This window comes from Marmota flaviventris, chromosome 17, assembly GCF_047511675.1.
Source record: "Marmota flaviventris isolate mMarFla1 chromosome 17, mMarFla1.hap1, whole genome shotgun sequence".
In the NCBI taxonomy this organism is placed as follows: Eukaryota; Metazoa; Chordata; class Mammalia; order Rodentia; family Sciuridae; genus Marmota; species Marmota flaviventris.
This window is the reverse complement of record NC_092514.1, coordinates 48,005,357-48,024,143: the sequence shown is the minus strand read 5'-3', so window position 1 is coordinate 48,024,143 and position 18,787 is coordinate 48,005,357. Positions and strand designations below refer to the sequence as shown.

Here is an 18,787-nt window from a genome sequence, read left to right as displayed (position 1 = left end):
ACTTGGGAAGCTTTCAAAACAATTAATGTCTGGATATCACCCCAGAGGGTCTAATTTAATGAATCCTGGGTGTTGCCTGGGTATCGGAGTTTTTTTTTTAACTCCAAAGTTTATTTCCAGGTTGCAAACTACTAATCTAAATTCCCAATTTCTCTTTCCACTCTGACCAAAAAAAAAAAAAAAAACATGCTGAGCCCAGGTCAGGGACCCAGGAATTCTCTGAACAACTCCTTTACGCCGCCCGCCAGTGCAGCAAAGTCTTGGAAAATCAGCGCGCGCGCCGATGCTAAACACTCTGGAGCGGCTGGGCGGGGCCGGTAGGTGGTGCCCCTCGGGGCCCCGCCCCTGCACGCCTATCGGCGCGCGGTGCGGGCCCTGACGTCACTCTTGTCAGGGCCGCGGCACATGGGCTGCCGGATGCGCTGAACCCGGCGCTGCTGGGCCGCGGAGCGCGGGGAGCAGCGACTGCAGGCGCGGGGAGGGGGGTGGGGTGGGACGGCGCGGCGCCGCGGGTGCTCGCACTGGGGGCTAGGGACGGGTTGGTGCCTTCTGTCCTTCTGCAGCCGTCTCTCTCTATATTTTTTTCTTTCTATTTTGCAATTTTGAACATTTTTGCAAGACGAGGGGTTCAAGGCAGGTGAGAGCATCCTGCGCGTCGCCGTGGAGCCCGCGGGCACTTGGCGCGCCCTCCTGGGACTGTCTGCACGCAGAACCCCAAAGTTGTTTTTGATTTTTTTAAAGAAATATTTTTATGCAGATGTATTTATAAAGATATAAGTATTTTTTTTTTTCTTCCCGTGTCTCTCCACCGCTTTGAAAGCGAGTTCTTTGGCAAAGAACGGAGGAAAAGCTCAGCAATATTTCGGGGGGTGATTGTCTTTCTTTTTGAAAGAAAAAAAAACTGAGTGCTTCGCGATGGAGAAAATGTCCCGACAGCTCCCCCTGAACCCCACCTTTATCCCGCCTCCCTACGGCGTGCTCAGGTCTCTGCTGGAGAACCCGCTGAAGCTCCCCCTTCATCACGAAGACGGTGAGCGCTGCAGCGGCCGCCGCCGCTTCTTCCATCCGGGCTGTCCCGCTCTGGGGAGGGACGACGCTCCCGGGGTCCCCCCTCCTTGGCCAGGCACCCGGTTGGCCGGCTGAAGCATCTCTCCCCTTCCTTCCCTGACCCACCAGCTCTCCAGCCTCGCTTTGTGGAAATTAAGGAGCTCACCCATCTCCCATCCTCCTCAATAAAAAGAGGTGATCTCTCCTCACCAACATTTACAATAGCGCTGGGGACCTGGCCCAGCATCCACGGGGACCAGCTCGTGCAGCGCAGGTGGGAGATAAACTTGACAGGTCAGGATTGGTGCTTAGAATAACGAGAGTGGAACCGCCTGCGGGAGGACAGAGCCTCCACGGTTGGGGAGGAGATATTGGGGGCCTAGTAGGGGTTGGAGGCTCCAGTTGAGAGGGTCTTCAAGGGCGTAGCCTGAGTATTGGAATTGTGTTACTGCTTCTGTTGTTGTTTAGTATTTAAAACTCGAGGAGGTGTGAGTGGAGACGCATTTTCTTCCGCTGAAGGGTAATTGAAACAGCGGGGTGGGGGCTGGTGGGGGGAGTGGTCTCTCGGCTGTAAGCCGTGCACGCCTCCAGCGCTGACACTTTGCCGGTGCACTTTTCCTGGTGGGAGGAGAGAACGGAGCAGGCTCACGTGTAATCGCGCAGGAGCCTCCTCTGGCCTGAGCCCTTTCGTGGTAAGTCCCCAACCTTCCCTAGACAACCTTGGCTGTAGCGCTAGAGGAGGGGTACGTAGATGAGAGGAGGCCTGGAACCCCACTGATGCCCCCAGGGATTTGTCATTGGGCCAGTGCGGTTTCATGCTTTTGATTTCACAGTAACAAATGCGAATCGTGCAGCTCATGCATAAAGTCTTGAAACATTATTGAGCTGCACATAGCTTCAGAGTATTCACATCTTTTCTGGGAGGGGACAACCTGTTGCATTGCAAGAGCTGGGGTGTTTGGTTGTGGTCTGCAGACCATTCCCTACCTCTTCCCTTACGGAATAGCACTTTGGAGGAAGGGTCTGGCTGCAGGCTTTTGCTTCTGTGGGTGTTTTAAACCAGATTCTCAGATGAGACTGTAGAGAGCTAGAATGGAGGCAGTGTTTCTGTGAGCTAAAAACCCAGAAGCAAATTCCTTAATCCCAGTTCCACCCACTCCTGAGTACTAGAATTGGCAAAATCTAGAGCGCCTGTTAAGGACCTAATCTAGCGAGCAGTATTTCCATATACAAAATAGCTGCACAATTCTATCAGAGGTATGTAGAATAACTCACTTTTTCCAATAGCCCAGCTTTTGACGTTTGCATAGATGTATCATTTTTGTGACTTGGATAATACTTAAGTGTTTGAGGAAGAGAAAGAAGAAAACACTTTTTATTTACTCCTTTTGTAAAACAAAACAACAAAAAACAATGGTGCCCTTGCAGCTTTCAAAGCAGCAGTAGATACTATGTGCCCAGTGGCTTTCAAAGAAGAGTAGGTACTGGATACAAAGTATTAGAAAAGGGTGGAGAGTCTCTGCTTTACTAAGATTAAGAGCACCAACACACTGGCTTTGTAAGTCTCTGCGACCTCATATTGTTTCTGTGATAAATTTCGGAAAGATAAGTCAAGCCAGGTTTTTGGTGATTTTCTTAAAAATCACATCCATTGTATGTAATCCCAGGTGCTATTTTCTCACTTTATAGATTTCAATAATTTATCTCCTCAAATAATCACTGAAGACTGTTCTCTTGTTTTTATCCCAGATCAGCCTGTAGCCCTGTCCTACTGACAGTGCTTTCTTTCCAAAGTAAATAGGAAGAATGTTAAAAAACAGGCAGAGATCCATGTCCTGCCTGAACTTTTAACTCTAAATCCACAAAACAGCAGCCAGCAGACCCTGGTGCTCCTGAGTGCTTTTTGTAACAGACAGGGTGGTCAGAGCGACTTTTCTTTCTTCTTCTTTTAATCCCAATTTTTCCTTCTTCTGCAGCATTTAGTAAAGATAAAGACAAGGAAAAGAAGCTGGATGATGAGAGCAACAGCCCAACGGTCCCCCAGTCAGCATTTTTGGGACCCACCTTATGGGACAAAACCCTTCCTTACGACGGAGATACTTTCCAGTTGGAATACATGGACCTGGAGGAGTTTTTGTCAGAAAATGGCATTCCCCCCAGCCCGTCCCAGCATGACCACAGCCCTCACCCTCCTGGGCTGCAGCCGGCTTCCTCAGCCGCCCAGTCGGTCATGGACCTCAGCAGCCGGGCCTCAGCACCCATTCACCCTGGCATCCCATCTCCAAACTGTATGCAGAGTCCCATCAGACCAGGTAAACTCTCTGGGAAGACTCTCACTCTAATGGGGAGGAGAGTGAAGGGGAGGGGTTGGAGGGAGGTGGCACCACTGTCCCGACACTCCTAGGTTTCAGCACGTTCCACCCACAGCAGAGGCTCTTCCACTGCAGTGAGCATCTGTGCCACTCACCTGGAGAGTCAGTTGAATGCACTCTGCAGACCTACCCCTGGAAATTTTGGGGTTTTTTTTTCAGGTCTGGGGTAAGGGCCCAGAAATATGTATTTTAGCTAGTTTCCCATGGGAAACTGATCCTAGGAATAGCAGAATAAACTATACCCTCCTGCAGATAATGGCAGGGATAATTTAAGCATCTATCTTATCTCCTATTTCTTTTCCCCATTTCCCAAACACATAGCTAATAGGATTTTGCTGCATGGTTTGGGTAGATATTTTATAAGGCTTGGTTTATCTCTGTTTATTCTTCTATTGCCTGAAGTGCAGACATGTGAATAGAGGTAGGTCAGGTATTTTTTTTTTCATTCATCTTGTTTTGTCACTGAAGAATCAACTCTAAAAGCAGGTATCATATTAACTGAGGTTTAGCCTCTTCCTTCTCTCACCCATTGCCATTTCTGTGAACCAAACTGTTCTTACATTTTGTTTTTATTTTCATTTGGCCATCAGAGTCCATCTGTATCAAAGCCCACAAGGCTGCAAAGTCAGCTGTAAATGATGTTGAAATATTACACAAAAATACCACCTGAAGAGGGCTAGTGCTTTAAAATCCATTGCTAAGTGCACAGAGATTAAACACAGATTGAGGCAACTCTGGATTCATGCCTTTAGCACCCCATAGTACAAAGGGAACAGGAAGAAAGATCATTTCATGTGCCCAGGTAACCAGGAACAAGGATTCAGCCTGATTAATTGACAGGAAGGTCACCAAGCAGAGGGCCTTCCCTGCAGGGGAAGACAAAAAGCAGGACAATGTGAGACTTGTGTAGGAGATTGTTACTGAACTCCATGTCCTCAACTCATGCAGACATTTCTGTGACATGCGGAGTGAGATTTAAGTGGAAGGAAATGAGGTGAAGGAGGAAGAGAATACCTGTGCCTTGATACATTAGTATTGAAGTTCAAGTTCACCCTTTTAAATATATCTGGCCTTTCAAATCCCTCTTGTCCCTTCTCCAAAACCCACTTTGAAGGATAACTCTAGGCCACTGGCTGGAATGGAACAAAGTCTTAACCTCCCATCAACCCTGGAGGCTGCAGGAACCTGAGCAAACACTCCTTTAAGGGAACTGGGACCCCTTCTGCATAGAATGTCTAGTGCCACTCTCTTCAGTTTCTTCCTGGGAACAGACAACCAGCAAAATACATAACTCTTCCAAGAGGAAAGACGGCTGGGAGAAGGAAGCCGAGCCCCAGGGGTCACACGTGTTGGAGCTCAAGTCACTCTGCTGTGCAGTGAGACCTTTGCTACTTCAAACATGTTTGACCTTAGCAAATGGCATGGCCTCTTGGAGACTCAGTTGCCCTTAGTGTCAAAGGGTATAATTTTTATTTGATGGGGTTGTTGTGAGAATTACAAGGTCAGGTGCATAAAGTGTCTGATGACTTGCACTGGGGTCCCATTATTGGGAGGGGGATTGCCGTCCTTGTTATAGCTGTATCAGCTTTAACCATTTATTCTAATCCTCATCTTCTGAAATACCTTCTTAAAGTCATTAGGTAGAGTGTACATCCTTCCTCTGGAGGGAAGTGTCAGATTTTGCCCAGTAGCTTTTGGACTGTCTTATTGAGAGTCAAAAAATCAGGATTTTGGAATTTGATACTTGAGTCATTTTCCAGAGCTTGTTAGGAGTTTATATCAATCAATGACTTGCAGCAGTTTGGGCTGTCCCAGTCAGAGTTGCGATCCACAGCAAAGAGCTCCTGAGCCCCTGTGGGTGTCCTTTTGTCACTTTATAGTAGAAAGGTACACACACTGAGTCTCTGGAAATAAGCTCTTTATTTCAATATCTTTTTAGAGATAGTGGAAATGCTCTTCAAGAAAAGTTTTCTTTTTTGGATTGAAAACTCAATGAGAGTCCTAACAGAAGAGAGAAAAAGTTAAAGCTCTTCTTCAAATGCCAAACAGATAAAAACCACACTCTGCTGTTCATATAATGTTGGCCCTTATAAAGATTATAATGTAAAATGAAACTCTAGGGGATGTGGGCTTGGTGGATGTGTATCAGAAGCCAGTCTGAAAATGGAGAATGTTCTTGATTATTCTGTGTAGCTCACAGGAATGACCAGAATAGAAGTACCAAGTGAATCTTGAGGAAAATGAGTCCTCAGAAGGGAAGAACACAGATGTAGCCTTGAACATTCTGGGAACTGTATAATTTCATTCTCAGTCAGGAGTTCTCAATCTTGGTACTACTAACATTTTAGGTTAAGTCTTTGGGACATCATCCTGTGCAGTGCAGGATGTTTAGTGACATCCCTGCCTCTACCCCCCACATGCCCATAGCTCCTATCCTCCAGCTGTGACAAGTAAGGATGTCTCTAGTCACTTCCAAATGTCCCCTGGGGGATAAAATCACTCCCAGTTGAAAGCCAATGGTCTAGACCTTCAACTTGGCAACACTTAGACTTAATTAAGGGCCCTGATGTTTTCTACCTTCCAAAATATTTTATGACAAAACTTTTGGGAAGGTCAGGAGACAGTAGGTTGCCAAGAAGAGATAGAGTATTAAAAAGAACGGTGTTAAACACTTCAAGTTAATAAAATGTGAAGTCATCAAGCTAATCAGGAGATAATTGCAGAGCAATTTACTAAACATTTGTTTTCAGCTGTGTACTCAGTGAGCATCTTTTGAGTTATGCTCAGTTGCATTGTGTCGTTAGTACTGTCTGGTGGAAAGGAAATAAAGCCATAAACAGACAAATTATGGATTACGAAATCCACCCCATGGGTATCTTGGAGTGACAAGGTGAGCATTCTTGTGAATTCTCAGAACTATGTACCATGACTCCTCGGGGCCTCAGCCTCCTTTCCTATTTCGTCCACCCCAACCATATTTCTCTGATCAAAGAGTGAATCAAATATCTGAAGAAATACTCTAGGGATCCATGAACATCTGATTTGGCAATGATGCAGCTACCATGTTTTCTGAGCTGTCCCCTCAATAAAGGGAAGGGTGGTGGTTCTCGGATGATGTAGTTACCTGCAGGGTCTTCAAGTCATCTGAAATGCAGCATCCTCGATGTGGCCAGGTCAGTAAGGATGACAAGAATCATCCTGAAGCCTTCAATGTTTGCATTTCAGATGGAATCATAGGTGGTATGTGGGGATGGGCTTCTGGAGGTATGTGCTAGGTATTAGGGAAAATAAAAACATGTTTGTCCTGAGAATTGAGCGATTGCTTTAAGGACAGCTGTCCCTTTAGGGAAAGTCATCTAAAGCAGACAAAGGCAGAGTTATTTTTAAACCCCATGCTTGTGTAAAGCTAGATTTGAAACTGTTTCCTCTGGTGGTTTTTCTTTGAATAGCTTGGGGGTGTCCTACCGCTTTTAGGCCCCAAGTCCACTAAGAATTAGGAAAGTTCTCTTTTCAGTTGTGAGTGCAGAGACGGGGTAATGGTGAAGGCTTGTTATAGAGTCAAGTGGAAGCCTTTCTGTGTGGTCGTGTGTGGGTAGAGGGCTTAAGTGGGTGGCATAAGAGAAGGGTTTGGGGAAGCCCTGCTGTACCTCTGCAGTACAGATGCTGACCATCCTTTGTGACAAAGGTTGTGCTACTCATGGGCTCTACGTAGTGGTGGGGGGAGCTCTGCTAATGGGTCTGGGATAATAGGAGGCCCTGCTGAGGCAAGAGGACTCTCTTGCTTTTCCAAATATCATGAGATGGAGCTCCCCTGAAGGGCAGAAGTGCCCCCTATCTTCCCATCGAGCATAGGCATGTCCTCAGATTGGCATGCTGTGGCTGATAATTGATCCTTGTCATGCACAGCACCTCTGGTCTCTTGGAACTGCCTCCTTTTTATCAGGATCAAGGGGATCATGCAGGGGCGGGACTCCACTTTGTTCTAGAGTTAGGCAGCCTATTTTCTGCTTTTTAGGATTCTTTATCTTCTCCACCAAGCCCCACAGAGGATGGGCTTGCCTGTTCTCTTGGCTTTGCCGTGTTGCTCTCATTCCCTGGATGGCAATCTCTCGCCTGTGGCAAGGGGTGCTTTGGGATAGGTATGGAGAGCAAGGCCATTTGATGGGTAGGAGTGCAGGCTCTGAACCTTGGGGCTTGGTTTTTCATTCTGGACCTGCCATTGGCTTGTCATGTAACTTGGTGTCAATTTCCTAACCTCTTTAAACTGCAGTTGGCTCATCAATAGAATAGAGATTATAAACAGTCTGTTCTCCCTCATGGGGCTTTAGCAGGATTCAAGAAGATAAAACCGAGGCAGAGGATGACATGCTGTCTGTCCCGCAAATGCTCAGTGCATGGGTCCCCTGTGAGGGCAACCACCTGGGAGGAGGGGAAAGAATGCCTGGGTTCCCAGCCCCTGTTCTCCATTCCATCTAGGGATTTGTTCATCCAGTTCTCTTTCCTCTGCAAAAATAGGGCATGCTTTTCTTTCTTTCTTTTTTTTTTTTCCTTTTTCCAGCATGCCTAATACTTATTCTCTCCAGCAGACCTGACCTTTCTCTTCCTTCTGGGTTAGGACAAATCACTTCCCTGATGTTAACCCAGCAACTTTGCTTCTGGGTTAGCAACTCCTGTTCGACCAGTGTGGAAACAGCCACTGTCTCTGTGCCCAGCCCCCCCAGCTCTCGTGGGAGCCCTGGAAGCCCTGGCTGCCAGCCTGCAGGACTGTGTGCTCCAGGCACGTGGCTGTGCCCTGTGGAGCTTGCCCAACTCTGGGTGGTGTGCTGGCTTGCCTTTTTTTTTTTCTTTTTTCTTTTTTACCTTCTCCTCCTCCCTCTTGCTTCTCTTCCCAGGAGAACTACAGCAAATGCCACTAAGCAATTGTAATCCTTACCCTGGCGTGAGAATGCTGAATTTTGGATGGAGGTGGATAGGCCAGGGAAACCTGTTCTGTCCAGTGTTCCAGCCAGACCTCAAGCTCACCCTCTCTCCAGCTTCTGTTTAGAGAGGCCCCATCTTTTCTGCACCGCTGGGGTGGGCAGGATTCCTGAGGCCAACTCCTGCCAAGGGTCTTGGCAAAGTCTTTCCAGTTCAGCACTGTGCCTACCAGACTAGAAAAATAGCAATAGGAAGACAGAATCCGGTGGAGGAGAAGGGAAGAAGGTGGGGGAGGTGGGAAGAGGAAAAAAAAAAAAAAAAAAAAAAGCCTGATAGCATCCTAATGTCAAAAGTCAGAGGGTGAGAAGACAGCAGTGATTTATTAGGCTTCTCAGAAACCTCTCTTCCAGCCAGCACTAATCACTTTTACCCAGGAATCATTTTTTATATCTCGGCAGGGAAAATGGAGAGAAGAGGGAAGGGAATTAATAAGATGAAAAAGAAAATTGGGAAAGACTATTTTAGAGAGGGGGGAGGCACAGGGTCTGGGTTTGATTCTGTAGGGAGAGTGGCTGAAAATATTGGCTACATTAAATAATTTTCATTTGTTCTATTTAGCATCCCCAAGCAAATGTCTTGAGCTGAAGCCATTGTTTGGCCTTAAACTTAATTTTCCTTAATATAGAGTTGCCTGCCAGCTCAGCACTCAGGGTGTCTATCAGAATGCCCTGTGTTTGAGACATAGATCTATCCAGGAAATATGGCAATGTGTTTGCAAGTTCAAGACCCGATAAACAGACCGGAGTATGAAATCTGACTTTGCCATTTGCAGGTTTATTCATGATCTCAGGCAAGTCATTTAAGTGATCTGAACTTCCGGTTTCCCAACTGGAACTCTGGAATTATCATTGCATCTTCTTCGTGGGATTGTTGTTGAAGGTCACATGAGCCAGGGCATGTGGAGTGTAGGCACAGTGCCTGGCAAACAGTGAGCACTTAATAACAGCTGCTGTGAACAGCATTCTCACCACCATTGAATCTCATTTCTTATAGAAGACCTGGTGTGGGATTTGACCCTTCTGAGCCAGCTAACCACTGTGATCAAGGATTTTGGATTTCTCCTCTGTTCTTCTACCTAATCTCCATTGCCCTTCTCTTAGCTGCTGAGTTTTCCGTGACCTTGGGTGTCTAACTGTAACCTTTACTCATTTCTCCTTGCTTACAGCTTAAAAAAAAAAAAAAAAAAAAAAAAAAAAAATCAGTGCAGTTTGAAGAAGTTCTTGCTTTGATTTCTTGCATGTCATATTTGCTAGTAAATCAGTCCATCAGTGCTACTATCAAAATTTTAATAGTAGGTATTGATAATTACATCTGAAGGCAATGTAATGACCTCAGGAGTTAGGAAGTCATAAAGGCATGTGATGGCATTGGGAAAGGAGGACAGGAGTTGAGTTCACACTCCTTGCTTACCAGCAAAGACTTTACAAGAGCCTTCCAGAAAAATAATACCTCTTCCTCCACCCCATAGTCCTTTAATGTGTAAATCCTTAATCTTTCTGAACCTTCATTGTCTCCTCTGCAAAGTGATATCCTTGCTAGTTTATGTGAGCTTTGTAATGCTAATGGACCAGAAGAGTCCAGCATGGTACCTGACACAGAGTGGGCCAGCTCTTCCCACAAGTGGGTTCCACTACTCTTCTCTAGGAAGTGAAACAGTGATTAGAATGGAACCAAGAGGAGGTTGTAGGAGGCTAGGAGCAATGTGGGCAGTCCCAGAAATAACATCAGTTTGGGCTTTGTTTTGCATTGTGCACCACGGGGAAGACAGATGAGTACAATTCAGCTGCTGGTCTCATGCAGATGCCACTTAATAGGAAAGTTAGAAACTTAGAAGCAAAGGGATGATTGGCAGGACAAACTGGCAAGTTCTCAGGGCCAAATGATGGCTATACAGAGTCCTCTGATATCTATTGGGAAGAGGAGGGTGAGAGGTCAATCAAAAAAGTGAGGAAAATATTTAAAAATAAATAAGGGAGCATTGCAGACCATCAAGGGCTGCCAGACCTCACAGGAAGCAGCCATTGCTCAGGGCAGGAGCGCCTGGGGTGAGGCTTCCTGGAACAGCTGGACCTTGTGTTGGGTCTCAAAGGGAGACAGAGGGGGAGCCAGATTGAAGGGCAGACCATGGGGCCACAAAGGTATAGAGACAGGAATGCCCAGGATGTTTAGGGAACGAGGTGCAGACTCAGTTGGGCTGGTGCAGAAAATTCATAGGAAGGGACAGGGAAACGAGTGGGAGGGGCTGAGGTTGGTCAGAGTGGCATTTTCAGGAGGACCAGGCTTCAGAGCCTGAACTTTGTTCAAGAGGCGGTGGGGAGCCAGTGAAGGTTTTTAAGCAGGGAAGTAGCATGCGGACCTTTCTACTTGGGTTCAAGGTTAGATCTGAAACATTTTTAGAAACTTGACAATAGTTTCCTCTGGCAAACCAGGATTTCCTTATTTTTATTATTTTGAAAAATAAAGACTCTCCCTGAACATCAAACAGCTTTTCAAAACACGATGTTCTAATGATCTAGATGAAGTAATTCCAAAACACAGGGTTTATATTTCACTTGTAAAACCCATAATTTTGGTGATTGGGGGAAACACTCTTTGGCAAGAAAAATAGTTTGAAGGATTTGAATGGTTTAGAATTTAGAAGTCCAAAAGCAGGGCTGGTCTCGTAGGAGTAAAAAAATAGATTTTAATAAACTCAACCCATTAACATTCATTGCTTTTAAATGCCTCTATTTTATATGGCTTACTAGGTTTGCAAACAAGTATACTGAACCACTTTTTGAGTGTGCTTGGGGGGTGCATGCATGCACATGTATGGTTGCCTCATTGGTGCAAACAGTATTTGATTGTAAGGATTACCTGCAGCAGTGACATCGAGCTAAAAATAACTTAGCCAAGTTTCTGGCCAGCTTATTAATTTTATTCCTGAGAGACAAAGAAATTATTATTGCAGTTTTGCATGCTTAAGACTTGACCTTGTATTTCTGGCTCCTGTCTTCCCTGAAACCAAAAGGCATTGCACATCATACTTCTCTCTCTCTCTCTGTGTGTGTGTGTGTGTGTGTGTGTGTGTGTGTGTGTGTGTGTGCGCGCGCGCGCGTTTGTGTTGGGAGTGCTGCTAGAGGAAGGAGGTTTTGTGGGAGGGGAGAGGGTGGCTGCTGAATGGCACATGCTTGAAACAACTTGTTCAGGTACTCCTGAAGTGGCCTCTGATATCAAGCCAGCATTATAGGAGTCTGGAAAAGTTGCCATAACCAAACCAGTTCACCTAAATAAAAAGTTACAGACAGTGTGTGCTGTTTCACCTCCAGCTACATACAGTAGCCAATTACAGGAATGTTGGCAGAATAGAGCGTCTGCTTTGGGAAGAGTCTACATAGTATTTATTTCTGTTACATCGCTTGCTGGTAGATACAAACTCCATGACTGTATGTGGAAATTCCTAAAATGTTTGTCCCTGCCGCCCCCCAGTACTGGAGATTGAACCCAGCAGTGCTTTTCCATTAAGCTCCCTCCCCAGCCCTTTTTACATTTTATTTTGAGACAGTCTTGGTAAGATACTGGGACTGGCCTTGAACTTGTGATTGTCCTGCCTCAGGCTCCAACTTGTTGGGGTTACAGGCACATGCCACCACGCCTGCTCTTGTTTTTTTTTTTTTTTTTTTCTTCTTATTTTATAACTTTTAACAAATTTTACTGTCTTAACTCACCACCTAGCCAGTCTCATTTCCTCTCCTGAAAAATGACTCAGCTCCCCTGTCACATTGTGTTTCTAAAAGTTTTGCTCTTAGAAGTTTAATCTGGGATTTAAAAATTTTTATTATTAACGATTGTTGGAAGGATGTTTTGGAGTTTGGAGTCTTATAATGAGACATGGCTTGTGGGATAATTAAACCCCCTTGGCTCTCCAGTTTTGCCTGGGAGACCTTCGATTCCTAAAAACAATGAGTGCATGTACAGAAAGATGCTCTGGGGAGCTACAACACTAAATCATCTGTGACAAAATGTTCTTTCAGAAAGTGGAATTGCATAAATGGATCAGCAGAAATAAATGCTTTGGCAGAAACTCCTTGAGTGGGAAAGAGCAATGCTTTCTTTTCTAATTAGCTCTGGGTAGCAGTCTGCTCTGATGTCTTTGTTGAGGAACCCCGGCAGAGACAGTGGAGAAGTCTCACTGCTGCTAAGCACTTCTGCTCTTAACGGAAAGAGTTAAGCACACTGTCCACTCATGCACGATAAATGCCCCTTGAGTTGGACTGAATAGGGAAGGTGAAGGCTTGTTGGGGGAAGGATGCCACTGGGCTCTGACCAATGGGAATCAATGCTGTAAACCAGATGAGCAAGATCATCCAGGTACGAAGTAATCAGATTACCCAGAACAGAGATCGCAATACCCTGAGATATAAAGGTTTTCGAAAGGGTATTAGCAAACGAACTCCATCTGCCCCACAGTTTGTACAGACTTAATTCGCCTTAGGATGGATTCATTATGGTCTAGGCTTAGTGTCACTCAAGGAGACCATGCAAACTTTGCTAGATAAAGCTTTGAAACATAGGAGGGAGACCTGAGGTCCAATCAGAGCAGGGCCAAAGGCCCCTGAAGATTTACAGAGGAATGAGTAGATAACATAAGATGTAAAAATAGAAATAAAGCCTTTAGATAGAGCATCTAATGGCAAGCAAAGATAAACTTGCAGAAGTGACTTTATAAGAATTTTGTAGAATTCATTTCATTATAATTGATTTCTTTATATTAATACATTTTCCCAGGGGAGCTGGGTATCATGTTTCCTCTTAAAATCAGAGGTATGTTTATTTCAAATGGACAGTAATGCATGAATGATTTTTAAACTAATAATTAGTTCCGTGTCAAAATATAAGTGTTTTTGCACATATAAGTGAGATTCACCAAAACAAAGAAGGCCAGTTAGTAGTATTCAGTTATCAAATTTTTTAAAGCATGAATATTTGGTAGGTAGGTATAAAGAAGTTCTTGGGGACCTCTTTATATTCTATTTCTCTTTTGACCTGTTAGCTTTCCAGGCAATAATATTTCATTAATTTAGATTTTAAGATCATTTGATCTCAAATTGATTAAGCTGAAATTTGTACCTCTTGTTTTCTTTATAAAGTAAGATGTTACTAAAAGGTTAATTAGGGAAACAATTTTGGGGAGGCATATTTAATTTATTTGAGTACAAAATCATCTCTATAAAGACTTTACATGTGTGCATATAAATTAATGTGGGTTGTGTGCTTTTTTTTTTTTTTTTGTATTAGGTGAAAACAGGGGCTTTACATTGACCTACAGATCAAACCCTTTTTATTTTTTATTTTGAGATGGTCTTTCTAAGTTGCTCAGGGCCTCCTTAAGTTGCTGAGACTGACCTCAAAATTGTGATCCTCCTGCCTCAGCCTCCGGAGTTGCTCAGATACAGGCATGTGCCCTAAATCGATATTTTTAAACACAAGTATACATTCGTAAATAATAAAAGAATTTCGGTCACTCAGACATTTCCGTAATTCAGATTAGCCTCCCACCAAATTGTTGCCGTTTATCTCTGCTACCCCACCCCTCCACTTGCTATGCCACCACAAAACTTTCATATTTTAAATTAAACACTCATGTACATGTACAAAATCGAAAGACCAATTTGTTCATTTACCTGCCATCAGAGGGGATGTCATGGACCAATCTCCAAAGAGAAAGGTGGTTTTCTCTTGAATTTTACTAGTACAGTGACCGTCCATCAGAGCAGCTTCCCGCCAGTCTTCCCCATCTCATTGAGAAGCAGCAAAACGTGGTGGTTCAACTTCCAGCTCCACCTTGGTTTCCTGCACTGTGAGAAGGGATGAGAATACCTGCTTCTGAGGATTCCTATAGGAGGAAATGAGATGATGCGTCCAGCACAGTCAAGCAGCATTCAAAATACAAATGGTGGCTTTTATCCCTTTTGTTTCTTGTTCTGCAGTTGCTCTTTCGCTTCTTCTCCCATCTCCATCATCCTCTTACAGACACCTGTAGTGCCGACGGCCTAGAAACTGCTCCCCACCTGTGAACAAGTGTAGGGAAGGGTCCCAGTGAAGCCGAGCAGTGAGCATCGTGGGTGGGTTACACCTGTGGAAAGAGGCACGTCCCCGGGCAGCCCCATCAGCAGCCCTCTCAGCCTTAGCATGGGGCGGTATCTGCCCGCCTTCTTGGAGAGTGCCTCTCATAGCATATGCTTTATGGGGGACCTGGATGTCTTTCTTCTTCACAAGTTCCATCCTCTGATGCTGTGCCTGAAAGCTCTGGGGTAGCAGGGGTGCGAGGGAGTGTCTGTACGTTTCCTTCAGAGCTCTCGGGGACACCTCTGGGTCAGGAAGGAGAGAACTGGCTCTTGCCCAGTGGTTGGTGATGGTCTGCTGAGCAGGGAGAGGCAGATTGGTGGGTTTCTAGTGTTCCAGGAACCCCCTGACTTCTCTTTTCCCTTGGGTGAGTCTCTTCTCTGTGCCCCACCAGTTGGAAATGACAGGGAGCTGGGGAAATCTGTTGAAGTGGTAGGAAAGCACAAGGGAATTGAGAAAACAAAGTGGATTATTTGGAAGGAAAGTGTAAAACTAGTTTTAGCCAAAGGAGACAACTCTAGAAATTGATTGACTGAAGAAGTAGGATTAACCTAGTATGACTTTGCTTTTCAGCCAGGTTAGAAGTATAGGGTTTTTGGCCTGGGTCCGGATGCTGTGTGTTCTGTACTGCACATCTGGGTGTGGCTGAATAAAGCTATATTAAAGGTATAGTCATCTTAAGGGATTGCAGAGTACATCAGCACCCAATAAGGCAAGATTTTTTTCCCCTCCTGATAGGGGTGTTTAATTCTGGCTCTTTCACATCCTGTCGTATATCTCTGGGCTCTCCTCTTATAAAATAGTGGGCACAATACTCCTCACTTTAAGTCAGATAAATGCACTATGAAATCACAGCAGTACCCATGGGGTATTTCAGTCAGGATCCTGTTAAGCATTAAATGTAGGAGATTGTAAAGAATCAACTCATATTAGAAATAATACTCGTTCCTGGTATTTAGTCTGTTTCTAAGAGGTTTGGGTATCATAGATACTTTGCCAAAATTTGTCCCTTTTCTTTCTTTTTTTCCTTCTTTTTTTTCCACCAGCCCTTCCATTTCGACTGCAGGCTTAAAATAAATGTGGGCCTATCTCAGTGGCCAGAAACCATGGAAATCAGATGAAATCACTGTCAAGGCAGAAATAACAAGCTTTGATAAAGATATTCAGAGAAACAGAATCCTAATAATATTAGCACATCCTTGTTGGACCCTTTATTCGCCAAACTGAATTGGATCTGAAATCAGAGGCCCCCTAGAAAGCTGTGAAACTTTGAGTAAACCACTTAAAGTCTGAGCTCCCATCTCCTTATCCAGAAACGGTGGCCTGTTCCACAAGACCCGCGTAAGGGATAAATAGCTGTAAACATGCTGTCAGTGAAAGGCCTCGGGCCTGTGCCTGCTCAGCACTGCAACTCAGTTTGAATTCAGGGTCAGCATCTGGTATTTTAGAGATGACTTTCTCAATGGCATTTGTTGTTCCTATCTTTGGAGTCTCACTTCCAGGTTTCTGAATGCTGGGCTGGGCCTTTGCAAGCTCCATGATGCTCGTTTAGGTACCCAAAGGGATCTGATGTGTAGTCCCAGCTGCACTATTAATTAGAAGTAGAACCATGAGTCATCAAGCTCTCTGGGTTTTGCTTCTTCATTGGTAAAAGGAGAATGATGTATGTCCTTCTAATTTACAAGTATGTCATAAACACAGGACAGCCAAATAGAAAACTGACCCCAACAAAATTCGAATCAAAGTCCAAACTGGGTTAACATTATTATTTCCGCGGGAGTTTGTGTGAAAACATGGAGTAATACCTTCAAAGTTGAGCTGGTCACAAAGAGCTCTGAACTTGGAGCCAGTCAATTTTAGGTTCTAGAGCTGGCTTGTCAGGGTTAGGGTGTATGTCTCTGGATTGGTCACCAAATCTCTGAGCCTCAGTTTTCTTGTCTGTAAAATGTGGGGATTGTTTCATTTTTGTTTTTAAGCTCTGTGACCCTGTGCTCTAAGACTACTATGAGCTGGAAGAATTATATCGACATTTTGGTGCAAAAATATCAAACCTCTTGCTGCTCCCAAACCAGGTAGATGGACAAAGTATCTGACATTCTGTCCCTCTTATAGAAAGGATGACGGACTTTAGAAGCTGAAAAGCAAAAGTCATTTGAGACCTTCTGGGGAGAAAAAAATGCAATAGCATTAAAGCAAATTACTTCCTTTAAAATGGTCTTCATGTTGAATGGGAACCATTGGCTCCTCTCTGGTGTTCAGCGTTTCAGAGGAACCCTGAAAGTGAGTTATCTGTCAGGAATCATTGCTCCGAGGGCTGGGTTTCCTAGCAGTGGTTTATTAGCCAGGCAAAATATTAAAATAAAAGGAAAACCACAGAGGGGAAGCTGCCAAGGCCCATCGCTACCTATTTTGATGGCAACTTTTCCAGAGGGGTAATGGCCAGCTGGGCTTCCGGCTGCTTCTCAAGGTAACTGGGTTCAGGTTTAGTAGGACTGCGCATGGCAGTAGGTCTCATCTCACAACCAGCTTTGATAGCTTAGTAGGTACCTGGCATGTCACCTTGGAAGATTCTGGGATCTTGGAAGATTCGTGGTCTGGGATCAGTGGAAAGAGTTCTGGAATTAATTAGTGATGTCTTCCAGGAACTTAGGTGGGGCAGTCCTGGTGCCAGGTATCTGCTGCCCTGCCAGAGCAGGTTGGGAAGATCCTTCAGTACTTGTCCCCTGCACTGGGCAGCAGACCAAGGACTCGGGCCAGTATTGTTTCCGGTGTCCTGGAAAAGTATTTTTCTAAGCCTCCGGCACGTTCTGTTTTACTCTCTAAAGGAGGCTTATTCTGGTTAACTTAACAGAGAGAATGGAATAAAGAATGTCTGTTGATTCTGCTCCATGGTCATAAGACAGGAACTGCAAGATAGAAGGAAGCTAGAGTCCAGCATGTAATTCCAGGGATGCTCGAGCTGAGCCAGGCATGGGTGCCCCCTGCTCCATCAAAGGCAGCCACAGACCACAGGTCCTGGGAGGCTGTGGCCAGAGGCATGGCTGCAGATTCCCTGGAAACAGGGCCCTCGGTGGTCAGTCAACCATATATTTCATACGTTGCCATCTTGAATTTAAATTAGAAGTGTTGCCACTTTCTTTAAGGGAGCCCTGGAGAATTTGCCAGTCTACTCAGGCTTGAGGGTGATTCTCAATTATCCATGTTAGTGGGACAGATCATCTGAGTTCTATTTCTCTTCAACTTTGGAATGTGCTTTACGCTTTTGCGCTGTTGATCTGCTTTGCTGGCGTTGTTTGAATGCTTCAGATATTCTTTTCTGTAAAGAACATTCGAAGGGAAGAGTAGTGCTTTTGGCAGTTCCCCAGTGTGTTGCTTGTAGCTAGCCAAATATGCCTGAGCCCTCTCAGCCTCCTGACTTGAATCCCAGGAACGGCACCAGTGGACTTGTAATCACTGACTTTTATTGAGCACTTACTATGGGCTCCCTGGGATCCAGGCAACTGTGTGACAAGGGGTCAATCCAGGAGTGTGTTGGGCAGTGGGGTGAGGTGAGCTGGAGGTTAAACATTGTCTATGGAGAAGCTACAAGAGTGCACGGAGAGTGGACCCAATTTCCTCTGCTACTGCTCTTTTCATTATTCCCAGTGACTGCACTTGAGCTCTGCATACCATTAACTTTCAATTATCCTGAGGCTGACTAGCCAGTTTGCAGATTAACCAAGGTGAAGGCTTACCTGGGTCTGGGAGGCACCCATCAACTCAGCTGCTCCTTAATTAGCTGGTTAGGGCTGATTGCCTGCTCCAGGGTTGGGGAGCTGGGGATTGGGATACTTATAGCAGGGAAGGGAAACCAAGGGGCATTTCCTTCCCTGACCCTCTACTCTTCCACCTGTGAAGTTCTGCATTCTCCAGTACAATCCCTGAGAGGTTCATAAGTTCCCTGGGGTCCTGCTTCTGTACCCTGACAGCTTTCTGGCCCCGGCCCTAATGCATGCTCCAAATTGGGAAATTCAAGTTGGCTCCAAGGCACGGTGGATTTGGAGGTTCTGGAGATTTAGAAATCTAATATGTTGAAAGGTGGCCCAGTAAGCAAGGTCTGCTAATCCCCCTTTTCCTCCTCAGCCTGTGAACCTCCTCCCACCAAAAATGTAGATTGACAGGCTTGAGACACTGAGCACTGGATCCCTCCTGAGGCCACTGGAGACCAAGGCCACAGTGGCAGTGAGGGCAGGGATAGCCTGCTAAAGCAAGTGCCTCTGGTCCCAGGCCGGCCGTCCCCTGGTGAT

At 45.2% G+C, this 18,787-nt stretch overlaps 1 protein-coding gene across 2 annotated transcripts in view; it reads left to right on the top strand.

The window, feature by feature from the left end:
* The first annotated feature begins 534 nt into the window (after nucleotides 1–534).
* The window catches only part of Hlf (HLF transcription factor, PAR bZIP family member), a 51,713-nt gene continuing 33,460 nt past the window's right edge, over nucleotides 535–18,787 (top strand). For both annotated transcript variants that reach the window (XM_027924758.2, XM_071603150.1), the window contains exons 1-2: nucleotides 535–1,030; nucleotides 3,024–3,359. In XM_027924758.2, coding sequence (XP_027780559.1) covers nucleotides 916–1,030; nucleotides 3,024–3,359 — 451 coding nt within the window. In that variant the 5' untranslated portion in view covers nucleotides 535–915. The remainder of the gene's footprint in view (nucleotides 1,031–3,023; nucleotides 3,360–18,787) is intronic.